General features: G+C 40.4%; 1 protein-coding gene across 1 annotated transcript in view; it reads left to right on the top strand.

The window, feature by feature from the left end:
* LOC117433341 (tumor necrosis factor receptor superfamily member 16-like) overlaps positions 1-12,683 on the top strand; it is a 55,159-nt gene extending 42,476 nt beyond the window's left edge. Inside the window, exons 4-6 of the mRNA XM_034055499.3 lie at positions 3,849-4,074; positions 5,746-5,915; positions 9,459-12,683. Of these exons, the coding sequence (XP_033911390.1) occupies positions 3,849-4,074; positions 5,746-5,915; positions 9,459-9,769 (707 nt within the window). The 3' untranslated portion in view covers positions 9,770-12,683. The remainder of the gene's footprint in view (positions 1-3,848; positions 4,075-5,745; positions 5,916-9,458) is intronic.
* Positions 12,684-16,793: the final 4,110 nt, after the last annotated feature.

The following is a 16,793-nucleotide window of genomic DNA, read 5'->3' as shown; positions in this document are numbered from 1 at the left end:
AGCTCATCAGGATGCTGTTCTCAGGACCCTCTGGAACACTGTCTCCCAGCTCATCAGGATGCTGTTCTCAGGACCCTCTGGAACACTGTCTCCCAGCTCATCGGGATGCTGTTCTCAGGACCCTCTGGAACACTGTCTCCCAGCTCATCAGGATGCTGTTCTCAGGACCCTCTGGAACACTGTCTCCCAGCTCATCAGGATGCTGTTCTCAGGACCCTCTGGAACACTGTCTCCCAGCTCATCAGGATGCTGTTCCCAGGACCCTCTGGAACACTGTCTCCCAGCTCATCGGGATGCTGTTCCTGGTTCAGTGGCTCCGTTTCTATGCTCACCACAGGGTCTGTGTCAGACTGAACGGAAGCGATTGAGTTTGAACTAGGGGGCAGTGGAAGGCAACTAATCTAAGAGCTCACAAGACCTCTTCACCACACAGTTTTCTTGTAAATTGCCTTGGATTCTGTTAATAAATTACAGAGTTCATTTGAACTGCGTCAAGGTTCAACAGATTAAAAAGCCTAAAACGGTTAAAAAAAGATTCCTTACATTTTTGTGAATGGGGCTGAACCCGTTTACAAGTTTTTGAGAGAATTGTGAGAATCTGGGTCATGGTGACCTACTTTTAATAGCTTTGGAACTGCTTACCCATAGTTGATGGAACTATGCATTTATAGTTTCTAACAAGAATGTATTACATAGCGACCTACTTTTGTCACAGGACACTTGGTATTACATTTTTTGTATTCTTTGTTCAGGTGTTTTTACCTGAGTTCAGGTGTTGCATTTCTCCTAATTGCCTGCCATAGACATATGTTAACCAGGCTAGATAAGGCTTGTTATAGGAGTAAGTGCAGCACCCTCTAGTGATCAGCTGTGAAGTGAACAAATAACTTCAACATAAAAGAGCAGCTCATGTTCTCAGGTCAAAGCACCTTAAAAGGTACAATAAATACTGGGTATAAAATGTAATAATGTTCTTTTCGTTTGAGCTCAGCATCATTCCTAGCAATGTGTGCAAAATTCCCTGTTTAACCCTTTGCGGTCCTATGTCGGACCCTGTCCGACATCATCAAAAAGGCGTCAATCACAGGTCCCAAGTCGTTTTTTCTCCAGAATAAACCAAGGAGAGCTTTAAATGGCCAAGAGACCGGAAAAAAAATGGAGGCGGATCTGAGCAATACACATAGTCCCTTCACCACAGACATAACACGGACATAAACAACCAAGATAGCTGCTTCCGCATCCAGCGCTCAAAGAAAATCGCAGACAACTGCCAAGGTTTTTGAGATGTTATAGTAATAAAATAATGACTTGGATCGCATTATTGAGGAGTTTGGTGATAAAACGAGTGATCAGGAGATGATTTATCAGTATGCACAACTATGAAGAGATATGTGATAAATACAGCGAACGAGGGGTGGGGCAGGGCTGGAGATGCAGTACTGAGGGTCCTCTTGATATGCAGTGCCTTTTAAACCTGTTTTACTGTGAATACAAATACTTTTAAACAGCACATGTAAAATAAACAGCTCGTGTGAAAATAAATTAGACCTGCCGTGCCTGACAGGCGCTGAATAAATGGACCGTAAAGAATTAATGTGAGTCAAATGTCTCTCACTAGCTTACCTTTAGTCTTACATTGTTGAAGCAGAAGTCTTTAATTCCTACTGGGCTACAGCACTATCCTGTCACAGCACAAACACTCACCCCCAAACTCCTCTCCCCAATTAGCACCAATTACCTAATTGGGTAATGGTCACACCTGTGATTGCTGGCAGGGACCGATTTAACCCCATCCCTGCCCACCTGACATTCCCACACACACACACACTGTTTACAGCAGCAGGGCTTCTGCGCTGATACAGTTATCTAGTCATGTTATTGATGCTGAATCATTGTGATTAAGCCAACCTGAAATCTTGAGATCAACCTTCTTGGAACTGGACGGGCACTGATGAGCATGATGGCCTGCTCTCGTTTGTAATTTGTTTTATATGATCTTGTGCTGAGGGAACACAAAACCACTTAGTGGCTTGAAACTTGGCACACCAGGGGAGACTTGGGGTTTGATACAGCTGCCTCAAACTAGGTTTCCCGGTCTCCTGGAACCAGGTTTCAAGCCACTGTTCCTGAAAAAGTGGTTTGTATTCCGTCAGTTTTATGTTTCTTATCTAAACAGCCGTGGATCTACTGTAAAATATGTAAAAAGCCAAATCTGTGCTTTTTGAAGGATTTACATTTGGTAGACTTTAGATCAGTGTGATCTAATTCTGACTAGTTTTTCCATCCTGAATAATGTAAGTATGAGCTTCTGTGTGCTGGTACTGCTTTGCGATCGGCTTTGAAAACCAAACTTTTTAATTTATCCCTTTACGACAGAGGTTTATCAGAGAAACGATCATATGACTCTCATTTCCAATACATTCTATCAATGCTCAGTTTAGCTCTGGAACAGAAAGAGGCTTTTTACTTGATCAGGATGAGCTACCAAAAGTCCATAGAGATTTTATCATTTTGTATTCATTTTCATATCTTATGCGTATTGCCAATACACAGAGAGAAATAATAATAATAAAAAATGTCCCAATAGTCATATTAAAACAAAAACAATGAAAATAAATGGTTTAGCATCCTTAGTGGTTGCAGTGTTGGAAAATGTTCTTCAGCTAGGGCCCAGATAGTCCAGGATTCTAAAATTCAATTCTAAAAGTCATCTTTCCTTTGGTAGGATTCCAGCTCATTTCTCTCGTGTAGAGGAAGGTTTGTCTGACGCACAGTTTTTGAGGATACGCTGCAAACGATGCAGTAATAGAGACAGTAATATGTTTATTATTGCTATTATTTTTTATCCCATGACTAGATTCTTAACCCTGTAATGCCCAGTCATTTTTTAAATGAAAAAAGCTACTTTATTTATGTAACTAGATTCTGTTTCTTGTGCATGACACAATTTTTCGTCCCTGTCAGGCAACACATAATATACTGCATATGAAAAATCCTGGCTTGCGAGGCTGGATTTTAAAAATGATAATATACAGGGGTGGCTCAGACTTGTATCACAGAAATGTGCATTACAGCATTAATTAATATTTTCTTTATCCTGCTGAATATATAACTTATTATGGAGTCCCAAAGAGAAGACAGTGTCAGAACAGCTGCATCTAGCCCCCTGTCACTCTTACATGTGCACAGTTCCTAGAAACGCTTAGCACTGTTTTATTCTCATAGGCAGCATATATAAATATTTGCAAAGTCCCTAGAAACCCTACCCTAGCCATTAGCAGACCACTGCATTCCCAGCAATTATAGGAGCCTCGTGGGTATGAATAATGATTGCACAATGGCTCTGGTGCAATAGAAATGCTGTATCTTTATGGACACTCATTCAGATGAGTGTCTGTATACTAGTGCTGCGTAAACCGATTATTCAATTGTTTAGAAATCAGGTGCTGACAATCAGGTGAGGGTGATTGGTGTTGATCGGGCTAATTTACCATTGAAGACGACAGCTGCTTGGAATAGCAATCCACACAAACCCAATCGGCTGTTTCTACAGTTGTTTCACTTGGAATGATAGAGCTTGATCCGAATAATTGGTTTGTGTACCTCTATTGCATATGCACAGTCATCGATACTGTGGCACTGCCATAACATGATAAGAGAACTTCTAGAGAAAGTGAGACATACAAAATGTCTCAGTAGATCACTCTTAGAAATGATCGCTGAGTACATGATTAGCGATAATCATTTTTAAGAACATCAAACAACCAACTAAAGAGATTCTCTCTAATATGACGCTAATCAATTACAGTCCTAACCCTATCAGTAACAAGTGTCCTTCTTTGCTCTAGAACTGAACCCCAGGTTTTTCACCCCCACCCCCACGATGGACATGACAGACAACACCTTGGGAGGAGGGATCCCCAAAATCACTCCCCCCACGGACACCGTGACCACCACAAACCCCAGCTCCACCCGCATGGGCGGCGTTGGAATGGACCAGAACCTCATCCCCATCTACTGCTCCATCCTAGCAGCCGTGGTGCTGGGACTCATAGCCTTCATCGTGTTTAAGAAGTAAGAGCCACACTGGAGCCGGGGGCAGTATTGAGGGGGGGGGGGGGAGTTAGTGAGGGTTTACTGGTGTTTAACTTACTCTGTAAGGAGATAATGTTACAAATGAGAAACTTTAGAGTGTGTAAAGGGTTACTTTACTTCCTTATTTTCCTTCTTCATGTATGGAACATTTTTCAAGTCACAGCTTGTTCAGTGATTGCCCTATTTAAAAGTTTCCTATAGTAAAAGCCCAGTAATGTGTAATGAAGCATAGTGAAAGCATGGTAAAGGATAGGTAAGAATTGTGAAGCTCAGGGAGGTAAAGTAGGGTAAAAAAAAAAAGGCAAACCATGGTAAACTGTGGTAAATGCAAAGTATATTCACAACTGCAAAATTACTGTGGTAAACATTTCTAAAGTTATCAAACTAGAAATAAACAACTCAGAAATATAATTTGAGAAATATATATATATATATATATATATATATATATATAGATATAGATATAGATATAGATATACATATATATATATATATACAGTATATAATTGTGACCCCAGAATTACAGAATTACTGTATATGACAGCTGTATGGTTTTTTGTAAAGTTTAAAGACGCTATTCAACAGACTGGTGTCAATGCATTTGTCCCCTATGGTGCATATTTATATACAGTCGCACAAAAACAAATCAGGTTATTTATACTTGAGGCTTCTTGATTTTCGGTTTTAACTGATAAAACCCGGTAAAACTCCCCCGATACAAAAAAATTAAATCAGTGGACAACCAATAAACATCGGAAAACACAGTAGAAACTGTGGAAATGGTTAATCTATTCACGTTGACTTTACCCTTTTCACAATTAAAAAAATAAAACCTACTACAAAAATAATAATAAATACATTTCCCTGTGCTGCTGGGCAAAGTCCTGCCTTCCTGACTTGCATCTTATCATTGATTCGTTCTGAATACTTTAAACCCGCCCCAACTACTGAGTGACAGCACATTCCTACATTTCTATTGGAGAGACTGCTTGCGAGATTTAAAACGAGATTCCAATCAGGATGGAGGCTTGTTAGCGGGATTTAAAACTGTATTACAGTTAAAACAGGGAGGAATTAAAAAAAGAATTGAGCGAAATGTACAAAAATGCCTCCAGACAAAAACCCCAGAAGACTGTGCCGTGACCAGAGGGATTTCACTGTGGAAGCAAACAGAAAGTACAACTTAAGTGTGCAAGTACTGTCGAGTTACTATACATATTCTGACACACACACACACACAAAAAAAATGCTCAAGCATTTTGGAAAGTAAGCGAAAACACTGATTTCTTACAATATATCAAAAACGAAAGCCCTGAAGAAAACAATTTACATAAAACCCCAAAAACTAGCTAAAAATTAGCACCGAAAAATACAATTTATAAAACCCGAAAAACAGAAGCCCTAATTATACTATAGTTAGGTAAATTTTATAAAAAGTGAAGCCTGAAAGTTACCTTAAAGGTTTAGATGCACTTATTGCTAGCTGTTTTAGTCTTTCCATTGATGTTGTATATATACAACTGAGATAAAGCTCCTCTTCCTGCACAGTGCTTTAATCTCATAATGGGCATCAGTCTTTATTCCTATATTGAATTATCTGTCTCTCAGAGACGCTAGCTCCAAACTGACCCCGCCCCCCTCCTCCTACAGGTGGAACAGCTGCAAGCAGAATAAACAGGGAGCCAATAACAGGACAGTGAACCAGACCCCGTCTCCGGAGGGAGAGAAACTGCATAGCGACAGCGGAATCTCCGTTGACAGCCAGAGTCTGCAGGAACAGCAACAGCTGCAGCAGCAGCAGAGCCTGTCCCAGCCACCAGGTATGGACCGGACACGGGGTACAGCACAGGGGCACTGTACAGCACAGGGACACAGTACAGCACAGGGACACAGTACAGCACAGGGGCACAGTACAGCACAGGGACACAGTACAACACAGAGGCACAGTACAGCACATGGGCACAGTACAGCACAGGGGCACAGTACAGCACAGGGGCACAGTACAGCATAGGGGCACAGTACAGCATAGGGGCACAGCACAGCACAGCACAGGGACACAGTACAGCACAGGGACACAGTACAGCACAAGGACACAGGGTATAGCACAGGAACACAGTACAGCACAAGGGCATGGGGTATAGCACAGGGGGTTCTGATTAGAGGTATTAGGGTAGTATAGAATAGGTGCCACAAGATAAAGCAGTAGAACTAAGGGTTCAGATACAGTGGCCCAGCTCTGACCTCTAGGTCACATTACCTTACTGTCAATAGAAACAATGTTGTTAAATGTTTACATTTACTCTATGAAGGATCTACCCACTGCTGTCCAGTTTTAAACTCTAACCATGAGGCCACATTTAAAAAACAGTCAAATTAAAAAAAATGATAACATTGAGTTATTGTTTGATCATGAAGCCAATATGTTTCCCACAATCTATTTTTAATGTCATTTGACGCCTCTGCGTTTCTTTGTGGCGTGTTAATGGGAATGTGATACAGGGACTGTGACCCCAAATTTAAAACCATGAACCCCACTGTTTCCTCAGAGACGCCTATAAAACCAGGACAGCTGTAAGAGATCAAATTCACCCAACTCATGAAGCGGGACAGCTGAAACCCAGATTAATCCCCACTAGTAAACCAGTTTTTATTGCGTGGCTTTCATTTTCCAAAGATACACCTGAGCAATTTGCACAGTCCGGCAGCTGACATATCCTGTCCCTGACTTCAAACACTCAGTCACTGATTCTAAAGCAAGACTATAAGAAACTAAGTCAAGCAGATCCACGTGCTATATTAGCCAGTGCCTTCACTGAAATCACACACCCAAGCAGACAAACATTTAGAACAATGCCTTTACTATTATATTCAAATACAGAACCATGAGGGGGAGGGGGGGGGGGATTCGTTTTTCATTTTACCCCCAAATCCCCAGATCCCCAGTACTGTACTAAGTTCTCTATACCAGACTGCATTGAATTAGCTGGCTCTCAGGTCCACAGTACTGAGTTCTCTGTACTATACTGTATTGAATTTGAAAGACTTGCGCGCTATAATATGTATTGGTGGTAAAAACGATTGGCAGGGGGTGAGGGGCAGAGGGAAAGGGGTATGGAGTATGCCGGAGGCTTTATTTGAAAGTTCATTAGCACGTGTTTGTGACACAGCTCAGACCAGGAAAGCACAGCTAGCTATCTCACATCGTTATATAATATGGCTGATTACTGTAGGTGCTAATGACCAGACTGCAGAGAAACTGAGAGACAGTTAACATCGTGGGCTCTAGTACAGAACTTCATGTCTGTCTATTAGGTGCAATCCTATCGTAACCATCACACCTACTGATTCTATTGAATCTCCTTGGCAACATTCATTCTATTATATCTATGAAGCGCGATCAATGACACAAAACAGACACTAAAATAACTCTTTGTTCTCAGTAAATATCACATTAAATTAAAAACAAATGAAATAGAAGTTTAGAAATGCCCCTTGGGGTGATTCGTTAGTAATGTATGTTGGTTTTCCCCAGCTGTTCATTAAACATCTTCAAGCAAACAAGTCAATTAACAGTTGTGATAACCAAGGCTTTAAAAAAAAAAACATTTTATTTTCACTGCATTTTCAAGAGCCCCTGATTATTTTGCTGTGGCTCTTTTTGTTTTCCAGACTGATTTATTTTTAGGTTACGTTTTTACTTCTACAAAACCATACATGCATGTTGTTTCAGGTAATAGGTAAGAAAATAGACAGACAGATGTCAGGCGACTGTGCGTTTGCAATCTTATTAATTACAGGGTGCACATGCAATCTTATTATCAGTAAGCGAGGTACCTACTAACAATAATAAGACAGTTAAACTCAAGAGTTTATAGGAAAATCACAGTTTACCACATATTATAATAATCAATGTAGTATTATTTATTTCTTAGCAGACGCCCTTATCCAGGACGACTTACAATTGTTACAAGATATCATAGTATACAGATATCACATTATTTTTTTTTTACATACAATTACCCATTTATACAGTTGGGTTTTTACTGGAGCAATCTAGGTAAAGTACCTTGCTCAAGGGTACAGCAGCAGTGTCCCTCACCTGGGCTTGAACCCACGACCCTCCGGTCAAGAGTCCAGAGCCCCTAACCACTACTCCACACTGCTGATTGTTAGTTTTACATGTGTGCCTCGTCAAACAGGTTGGAAATCAAATTGCAAAAAAAGTCAATGATAATCTGGTTCTGCAGAAGTTTTGCACAAGTACAGTATGTTGACAGGAGAAGCCTGCAACTAAATTATCCAAATGTCATCACTGCTGTTACCTGAGGGCACAGTTTGGGGAGTAAAAACGAGTTAGTAATATTAAAAGAATAACAGGAAATAACTCACATGTATGGGAGAGTTCTTCAATAGCACAGGCAGTAATTACAGGTATTGTAACATTGCAGTTGTTAAATCATTGAAAATAAGTGGCACTCCATTGCAGTACAGCTGGCACAACACAAACATGTAATTATTTCAGTAGTTATCAAACCTGGTCTTCAGGTTCCCCCTCGCTCCACCTACCATGCATACATGTTACAAATAACAGAAGAAGTAGGTTACACATGTTCAATAATAGTTTTAGTTTTCGTGTTTTCAGGTAACCGAAGTAATGTTGAGTTTGCCACTAAAGAAACACACATCATGTAGAGAACTAGACAGGAAGGAATATAGAAAATAGTGCCAGTGTCACAGGAAATTGGTCGACTGGGAAATAACTTTTGATACTGAGCATGAGCGAATTTCTGAATTTCTGAATTGTGTTCTAATTCAGCCCTTCTTGTAGATATATCTTTTTTTTTAAATTCTACCTTTTTAATTCTTGGGCACTGCCTCACTGAATTGATGAACAAAGCCTTTGGTTCAATATACATTGTACAGACTCATATGGTATACAGTTTACTTAGCAAGCTTGTGTGAAACACCCAAACTGTATAACATTAGAACAAATACAGGGTATCTTCAGTGTGCTAAAACATTTTATAGATAAATAACTATTAAATATTATTCTATGTGGTTGTGATATATATACTTACCACCGTTAAATTAAGAAAACATAACACTGACGCTACCAAGCTTCAGATAAATCCTTTAAGAGCTTCTACATGAACCTCTGTGGTTTCCTGCTGGTTCTGTAAGAGTTTGATTTTCTTTTTACAAAAAAAAGGTGCAAGCTTAGCACAGCGGTAAATGCTTCATAGATATGGCCCTGTGTATCTTAGCACAGTGGTAAATGCTTCATAGATATAGCCTGGTGTATCTCAGTTGTTGGCTGTTTGATTGTGTTTGACAACCCCCCCGTCTCTCTCTGTCCCCCACAGTGGTGAAGGTAGATGGCAACCTCTTTACCATCCTGCCCCCTCACAAGCAAGAAGAAGTGGAGACGCTGCTTGCAGAGAAGAGCGCTGAAGAGGATATGGACTGGTGCAGCCTGGCTGGGCTACTGGGCTACCAGGAAGAGCACATAGACACCTTCCGTCAAGAGGAGCACCCGGTGAAGGCTCTGCTGTCTGACTGGGGCTCCAAGGACTGTGCCACGCTGGATGCCCTGTGCACCGCCCTGCGCAAGATAAAGAGAGATGACATCGCCGAGAGCCTGAGTCCCGAGCCCACAGCGACCTCTGCAGTCTGAGGCTGGGACTGCGCTCCCCAGGACACACGGAGGAAGGAAGACCAGAAAGGGAGTGGGTGCTGTCTGAAGAATTTCAGAATTTCAGTTCAGACTTTTTTTTCCCCCCCGTAGTGAGGGATCCAAAAAAAAGAAAGGATTGACGGGTTAAAAGAAGAACTTGTGAAGGATTTACAGAATGAATATAGCCGGCCAACCCCCACTAACACTTTAAGACTTTACCCATGTGCACTGAGGCATCTATTTTCAGTATTGTCCCACCTCCCCTTCCCCTCCTCCCCCCCCCCCCCTCCCCTCCCACATTTCTAGCCCCTCCTCCCTACGCACACTCGTTATCATTACATTATGTATGGACTGAGTGTGCAATGCAAACACAGTCAGAAGAAGAGGTACTTCCCAAACACTTACACTGTGACTGCATCCAACATCGAGTTGTGAGACCTTGCAACGGCAGAAAGCATACCCTCGATTGACTGTGTGTCGACACTGGGGACATTGTAATCCCCCTATTACGTGCAAGATTCCTGCAAAATTATCAAAATCTGTGTAAACTGCATAGCTATTCTCTCTTCCTCAATCCAGCTCCACACGACTAGGTGGGGCTGGGTTTGATTCTCAGCTTTCCTACTGGTTGATTCACTGTGACCTTGGACCCGGCTGCCTTATAACATCTAGTGAAAACTTAAGATCATGGCTAGATCAAGTATATATTGTATATCCTGTAAAATGTATGCCATTGTATGTAAAGTAATCATTTAGGAGTGGCCCTCAAGAGAAAATGTCAGCGAATGGCAGTTGAGGGGTGTGGTTTAAACCCTTGCTCATCAGTGGGATGTGTCCCCTGTTAGAAATATTCTTCACAGCGCTCTATAAACTGGTGTGATCAGTTTTGTCCCAGTATGGCAACTTTGTGCCCAACAGTCTGCGACCACTTCTTTAGATGGCTTTGTAATGAAATCATAAGCAGGTTGTATGAGTAAGCAGTGTGTTCCAGTATACAGTAGACGGCTTTCCCTACACAAGCAGGATAGCGTTTACAAACTTGGCAATTCCCAGCAGTATGGATCCCATTCATTAATGCATTTTTTATGTGATGCTTGAACCTCAGTGAACATAATCGAGGCTTTAAAAAAATAAATCTTCCAAGCCCCCATTGCCATGCTGTTAATTCAGACTTTCCCCGAATCTGATAAAGCCCAATTTCCTGCCCAACACTGGAAGTTGATTTAAAAGCTTCCTCTGTGTTACAGGTAATAGGATCCCACCTCTTGACCCCATGGTCCTATTAAGTGTAGCACATGCAGTGAACTAGTTGTGCCATTGCTGGATACATAGGAGTGAAATACAGTGACATTTGTTTTTATGAGGCAGTGGGTAGTGCAGCTGATGCTTGTAAGTTAGACTCACCTGTGACAATCATGAATATCAGACGTAAGTTGCCAAATTGGCACGCACTTCAGTGAAATAAGTTGCTAACTTAGACAATCCTTTTATTAAAGGGATGCTGCTGTACATAGATTTGAGAGGACCAAGCTGTTAGTTTGAATGAAAAGTGGGGCTTGCAGCCAACTCCTCCCCCTCCAGAAAAAAACAAAACTACATATACTATAAATAAGAAATACTTGAAATGGCTAATTTACTTGAATGTATACTTTGACAGTAAAAATATTAATTGAAGAAATGAACATTGCTAAGAAGTGCTTATCATTCTGAAGTATAAACAATAGAGACACTAAGTGATTTGTTTTACTTCTGTCCAAAAATTACTAATATTTACTTTAAGTTACCGTTATTCATTCTTTTAAGCAGCTTCACGCGTTCATTTTGTTTTCTTTGAGCAGATAGGGGTTGTGTAACAATACGCAGTACAGAGCAGACAGTACCAGTAAGTTATAAAAGTGGAAGGATGTTCAACCTCAGGGATGGAAATAAGACTCAAGTTGAACAGCAGTTTGATCCAGTCCTGGTTTTGCTATGAGTTTAATAAGACACACCTGACCTTGCTACTCATACACTGTGGCTAATCAAGCTTGTAGTAAAACCTGGAATGGGTAAAACTGCTGAGCAATAGGAGTTTTATTTCCATTCCTGAACACTGATAACATGTAGAAGCTTAGGCTATCTCAAATATAAAATTGCATTGATAGTAACTATAATTGCATCGAGACCCATGCAAAAAAAATGTATTACACGGTTTTGACATCAAAAAGTCACATTACACCTGTTATAAAAGATTCCCATTGTGTAATAAAGCACAGTGCAAGTATGGTAAAGCAGAGGTAAGCATTGTAAAGAACAGCAATGTATGGTAAAGCACAGTAATAAACATGGCAAAGCAGGTAAACTACTGTAAAAATGCTTAGCATAGCCATGGGAAAAGCATTGTAAAACTGCAAACACACCACGATAACTTTTATAAGGGATGGTCAAAGTCATATTATACAGTTGTCTAGATATAGTGGAACAATCTAAAAGTGTGTGATGTATAAAAACAAAAAATGAGCTGATAAATTTCAAGCCAATACATTGTATCTCTGGCTTTACTCTTGTAGTTTATGATCCCAGAACCCCTCAATGCAATTTATTTGTTAGTACTTCCCTACAACCATATATATATATATATATACATATGCTTTTACTCCAGGGTCCTGGGTTCAATTCTGGCCTCAGGGGTATGTCTGTGTGGAGTTCGCTTGGTTTTTCTCCGGGTACTCCGGTTTCCTCCCACAGTCCAAACACATGCTGGCTAGGTGGATTGGCCTCTCTAAATTGCCCCTTAGTTGCCCTGCGATGTCCAGGGTGTAGTCCTGCCTTGCGTCCTGTGTCTGCCGGGTTAGGCTCCGGCTCACCACGACCCTGTTATCTATAGATAATGGATGGATGGATGGGTGGGTGGGTTGATGGATGGATGGATGGATGGGTGGATGGATGGATGGGTGGATGGATGGATGGATGGATGGATGGATGGATGGATGGGTGGGTTGATGGATGGATGGGTGGATGGATGGGTGGAAGGATGGATGGGTGGATGGATGGATGGATGGATATATGCTTTTAAACCGTAGTGTGTATATTGCTTTTTGGTGATTGTAAGTGAACACACCAGTTTCAGATCTGTTCAGTATATTTCAATGGTGGTAGTTACAAATCTAGCAAAGCTCCTGTTTAAAACATAACATAGGAAGCCTTGGCTGAACCAAACCAATTTTGTTTCAGACATACTAACCTAGTATGTATATGTAACCAAGCAGTCAATGCCAGTATTACAATAGAGCTAAACTGTTTGTTTTCCCTCCTGATGGAAAAAAAAGAAAAAGAAAAAATGTAAATACATGAAATGAAGGCGACTTCCCATCACTGTAAGAAACTTTTAATTTTGTATTTTTTTATTTTTATTTTTTTTATGCTACGATATTATTTTATAGTACTTATTTACTGGAAATTAATACTGTATTAAACTGAATTCCAAGCTCCTGTTTCTTCATCAGGACTATTTTTTCTTTGGTTGTTGCCAAAAATCTGACACTGATAACCCCCTCCCCTCTCAGATCACTTTCTGAAACTCCACTCAAACCTGAAGCCAAATTGTCAAGTTCACAACTTTCAGTGGTTCACTCGTCCATCATTTTTTAGTAATCCTTCAGTCATCATTGCTTTGCACAGATGCAGTGAAGCCCTTACTGGACTGCAGAATAGAATATAATGATAAAAGCAAGGGGATGTGATTTAATGTGGAGTAAAGGCAGATACATATTTTAAAGAGGAATACCCAGGATCAGTATAGGATTCTTTAAGAGCCAACTAGACAAAATTCAGTGAGCTACAAGGAGCCGGACAAGTGTTGCTGGGAGGCCACTTGTTCACGTCTCTTCTGTTCTTAAGATGACCGTTAAGTTCACAGTGATTACTGAGTGCTCCACTGCACATGTGTAAAGCAATGACGAATTTGAAGAATTCCTCAACATTTAGCAGACAAAGGAACCACACTAGTTACTGCGAACCAGGAATTTGGCCTGGGCGACATTCCGAAGTCATCTCAATTAGTAATTCAACAACGTGTTCATTGTGAGAGACCAATTTGGACTGTTTGCGAAAAGGAAAAAAAAAAGTGAAATATGAATTCATGCAATAAAACAAAAAAAATGAACCACACGCATTGCAATTATTCCATGTATTTGTATTTAAAAAAAAAAAAACAGCAAAAACTAAATTGAACTGAGCCCTTTGATGATTCTCGCATGAATATTTGATTGAAATATTTATTGAACCCAGTGCTGCTATCACTGAAGCAAGACATGGACAGTTACAAAGGAGGGGTTGGGGTTCCAGTCTGCTCCGAGCCAGGAATGTGAAGCTGTTTGCACTCCCCCTTGTGCTGATGGAGAGAGACCATACATGGTTAATATAATCAAGACCAGAGGAATGCCTTATGTGAGATTCTGTGCCACTACGTTCTGTCTAGAAGCTGGTGGCACAGGCGGCTGCACTGTGAAAGCCAAACCTAGATCTGCAGCAGCAGTAATAGTAGTGTATTTATATTGACTCTTTCAATACTGCAGACTGGTACACAGGCCCAGGAAAGATAACTCCACTCAAACTGTCTTGGGTATGCCTTTTAAAATAGAAGACACTGCAACTATTCAGTTAGTTATCTCAGGGTTATCTTTCTGTAAAGTTATTTTGTGTTGAAAGGCTTTTCAACGCAGAGTTAAGCATGGATCAGGAACGAGGACCTACTAACAACAAACACCTGGGTATCTACTTCTCTGGTATGACTGAACCAAATCAAGGGATGTTACTTTTGTAGAAATAGGTAACTCATTCTATTGGTTGGTAGAATGCAATGCCAATATTAAATACGTTTGAAGACATCCAGCAAGGCAGACTGTTACACTGAAGGAGACATTAGCCGAAGTCCAAATTACTTTTATAGTAGTTTTTACCTCAAAAGTTAGCAATTGATAGCAAAGTTTCATATATCCATGCTGACCTCTAGTTGGAAAAATAAAATGCGAGCACTCTGTATATCACACAGTCCATTCTATACCATACTGTCACATTTTGTATTCTCTGTCTTTTTGTTTGTTTGCTGCCCCAGATTGGAGAGATTAGCTCGTTTGGAACTGTGGACAAAAAATGAAAGAAAAAAAAATCTAATAAAACAGTAACTCAAAGACCACATGTGTTACATTTTTTTCCATTGGCTCAGCAGATCTTAGGAAATGCTTTTTGTGATTTCAATTGTAGTTCTTTATGATTCTTTAAAGAAGCAAGAAGGTGTAACAGACCTTATCGTGGTAGCTGGTGAGTTAATGATACTGACATCTCGACAAGAGAGCTTGTTCTTTAATAGAATGGTCAGACAGCCATCTTCATCATCTCAGCCTATTGAATCGAATGAAGAGGCAAAGGCTGAAAGCGAATGTCTAACCTATTCAAAAATGAATGTCTTATCTTTCAACCGAAGAGTAAGCTCTAGTCGAGAGGTAAGTGTGGGTCTTATGCTGAGGTCAGTATTATTAACTCATCAGCTGCTAGGAGGAGATTCATTCCATTCTCCCCCCGCTTAATCAAAGCTTATCCTCGAGTGTACACACAAGTATGCCTCCACCTGGATCAGAGAAGGAATTTCAACATGGGGCTCGTAACCATGACCCCTCACTGTCCCCCAGGATTCAGAGCCAGTACACACACTATAGCTATAATAATGCAAACACAGGGGTCAGGATTCTTCCCATAGGGCGCACTGTAATGAATTGGCATCTCAACCCATTGAATCGAATGGGAAGGCAAGGGCTGGATGCAAACTACAAACTATGCGGTTGAAAGACAAATGACTTGCCATTCAACCAAAGAGCAAGCTCTGTATTTGGGCAGTAAGCTGTGGTCTTATGCTGATGTCAGTATTATTAACTCATCAGCCTCTAGGAGGAAATAGAATATCACATTAAAGTTATTATTATTATTATTATTATTATTATTATTATTATTATTATTATTATTATTATTATTATTATTATTATTATTACTACAAAGGTACGTTCACATGCTCTGATTAATCAGTTTAAATAAATACAAATACACACTCCCGGTTTCAAGAAAAATCAAGATAAACATCCCTGAAAGCAAGTTGCATTCAACTCTTAGTAAAGCCACTTTTATTCCAAAAAAACCTTACAGCATGAAATATTACATTTAAATCAGCAGAGTTTATCAAAAATACCAACATGGTAACCAAAAACAAAGGCAGGTGGTTTTATATACAACTCCACGCAACCCCTTACACAGACCGCTCTAGACCTTCTTAAGATGGCTGCCACAAGCAACTCTCCCAGTTAATCACAATATCTTTCCTGGACCTTCTCAACATGGCTGGCTGCTCCATGCGAATCCTAATATACCAGGAAAAAAACAACATGCGCAAATGAAAATTGACTAAAGGCATTGAAAAAGACATCTACTCATGACATGTGTAATTGAATTTATTAAGTTGCTTTTTTAGTACAGTCAAACTTGCCTTGTATCACTCCAGTTAATATTACATCCTGCTTATTATCATTAAATTGAAATGTCCCGACCGCAATATAATGGAAGTGGACGGAAATAAGCTTCTGATAATGTCAGTTTGGTTAATGTCACACTGTGCTTAATGTGAAGGAAATGTAACGGTCATGCAATTGATTTCCACCCCTCTTCCATAATGAAACGTAATATAATCTGGCCCACAGCCTTGTCCATTGGAGATCGATAGCCGCCCCTATACGCTGGCCAAACTAGATGTAATGTATATTGATTGAATGATAACTACTGCCAGCGGGCAGGACAAGTGGCATCCTGGGCCGTCTTCCACCTAGACAAGGTGGAGACAGGGGAGGAGGAGGAGGTCCAAACAAAGAAACGACAAGGAGGTGCAGACGAGAGGACTATTTAAAGGTTTGATTAATAGGGAGATTGCCCTTTCAGAAACACCACATAGTTTTCAATTAATATCACTTCAGAATGTCTGCATCCACTGTCCCATATTTTG

This window comes from Acipenser ruthenus, chromosome 33 (genome assembly GCF_902713425.1).
Source record: "Acipenser ruthenus chromosome 33, fAciRut3.2 maternal haplotype, whole genome shotgun sequence".
Classification (NCBI taxonomy): domain Eukaryota; kingdom Metazoa; phylum Chordata; class Actinopteri; order Acipenseriformes; family Acipenseridae; genus Acipenser; species Acipenser ruthenus.
Note: the sequence above shows the minus strand (reverse complement) of the source record. Positions and strands in the feature narration are given on the sequence as shown.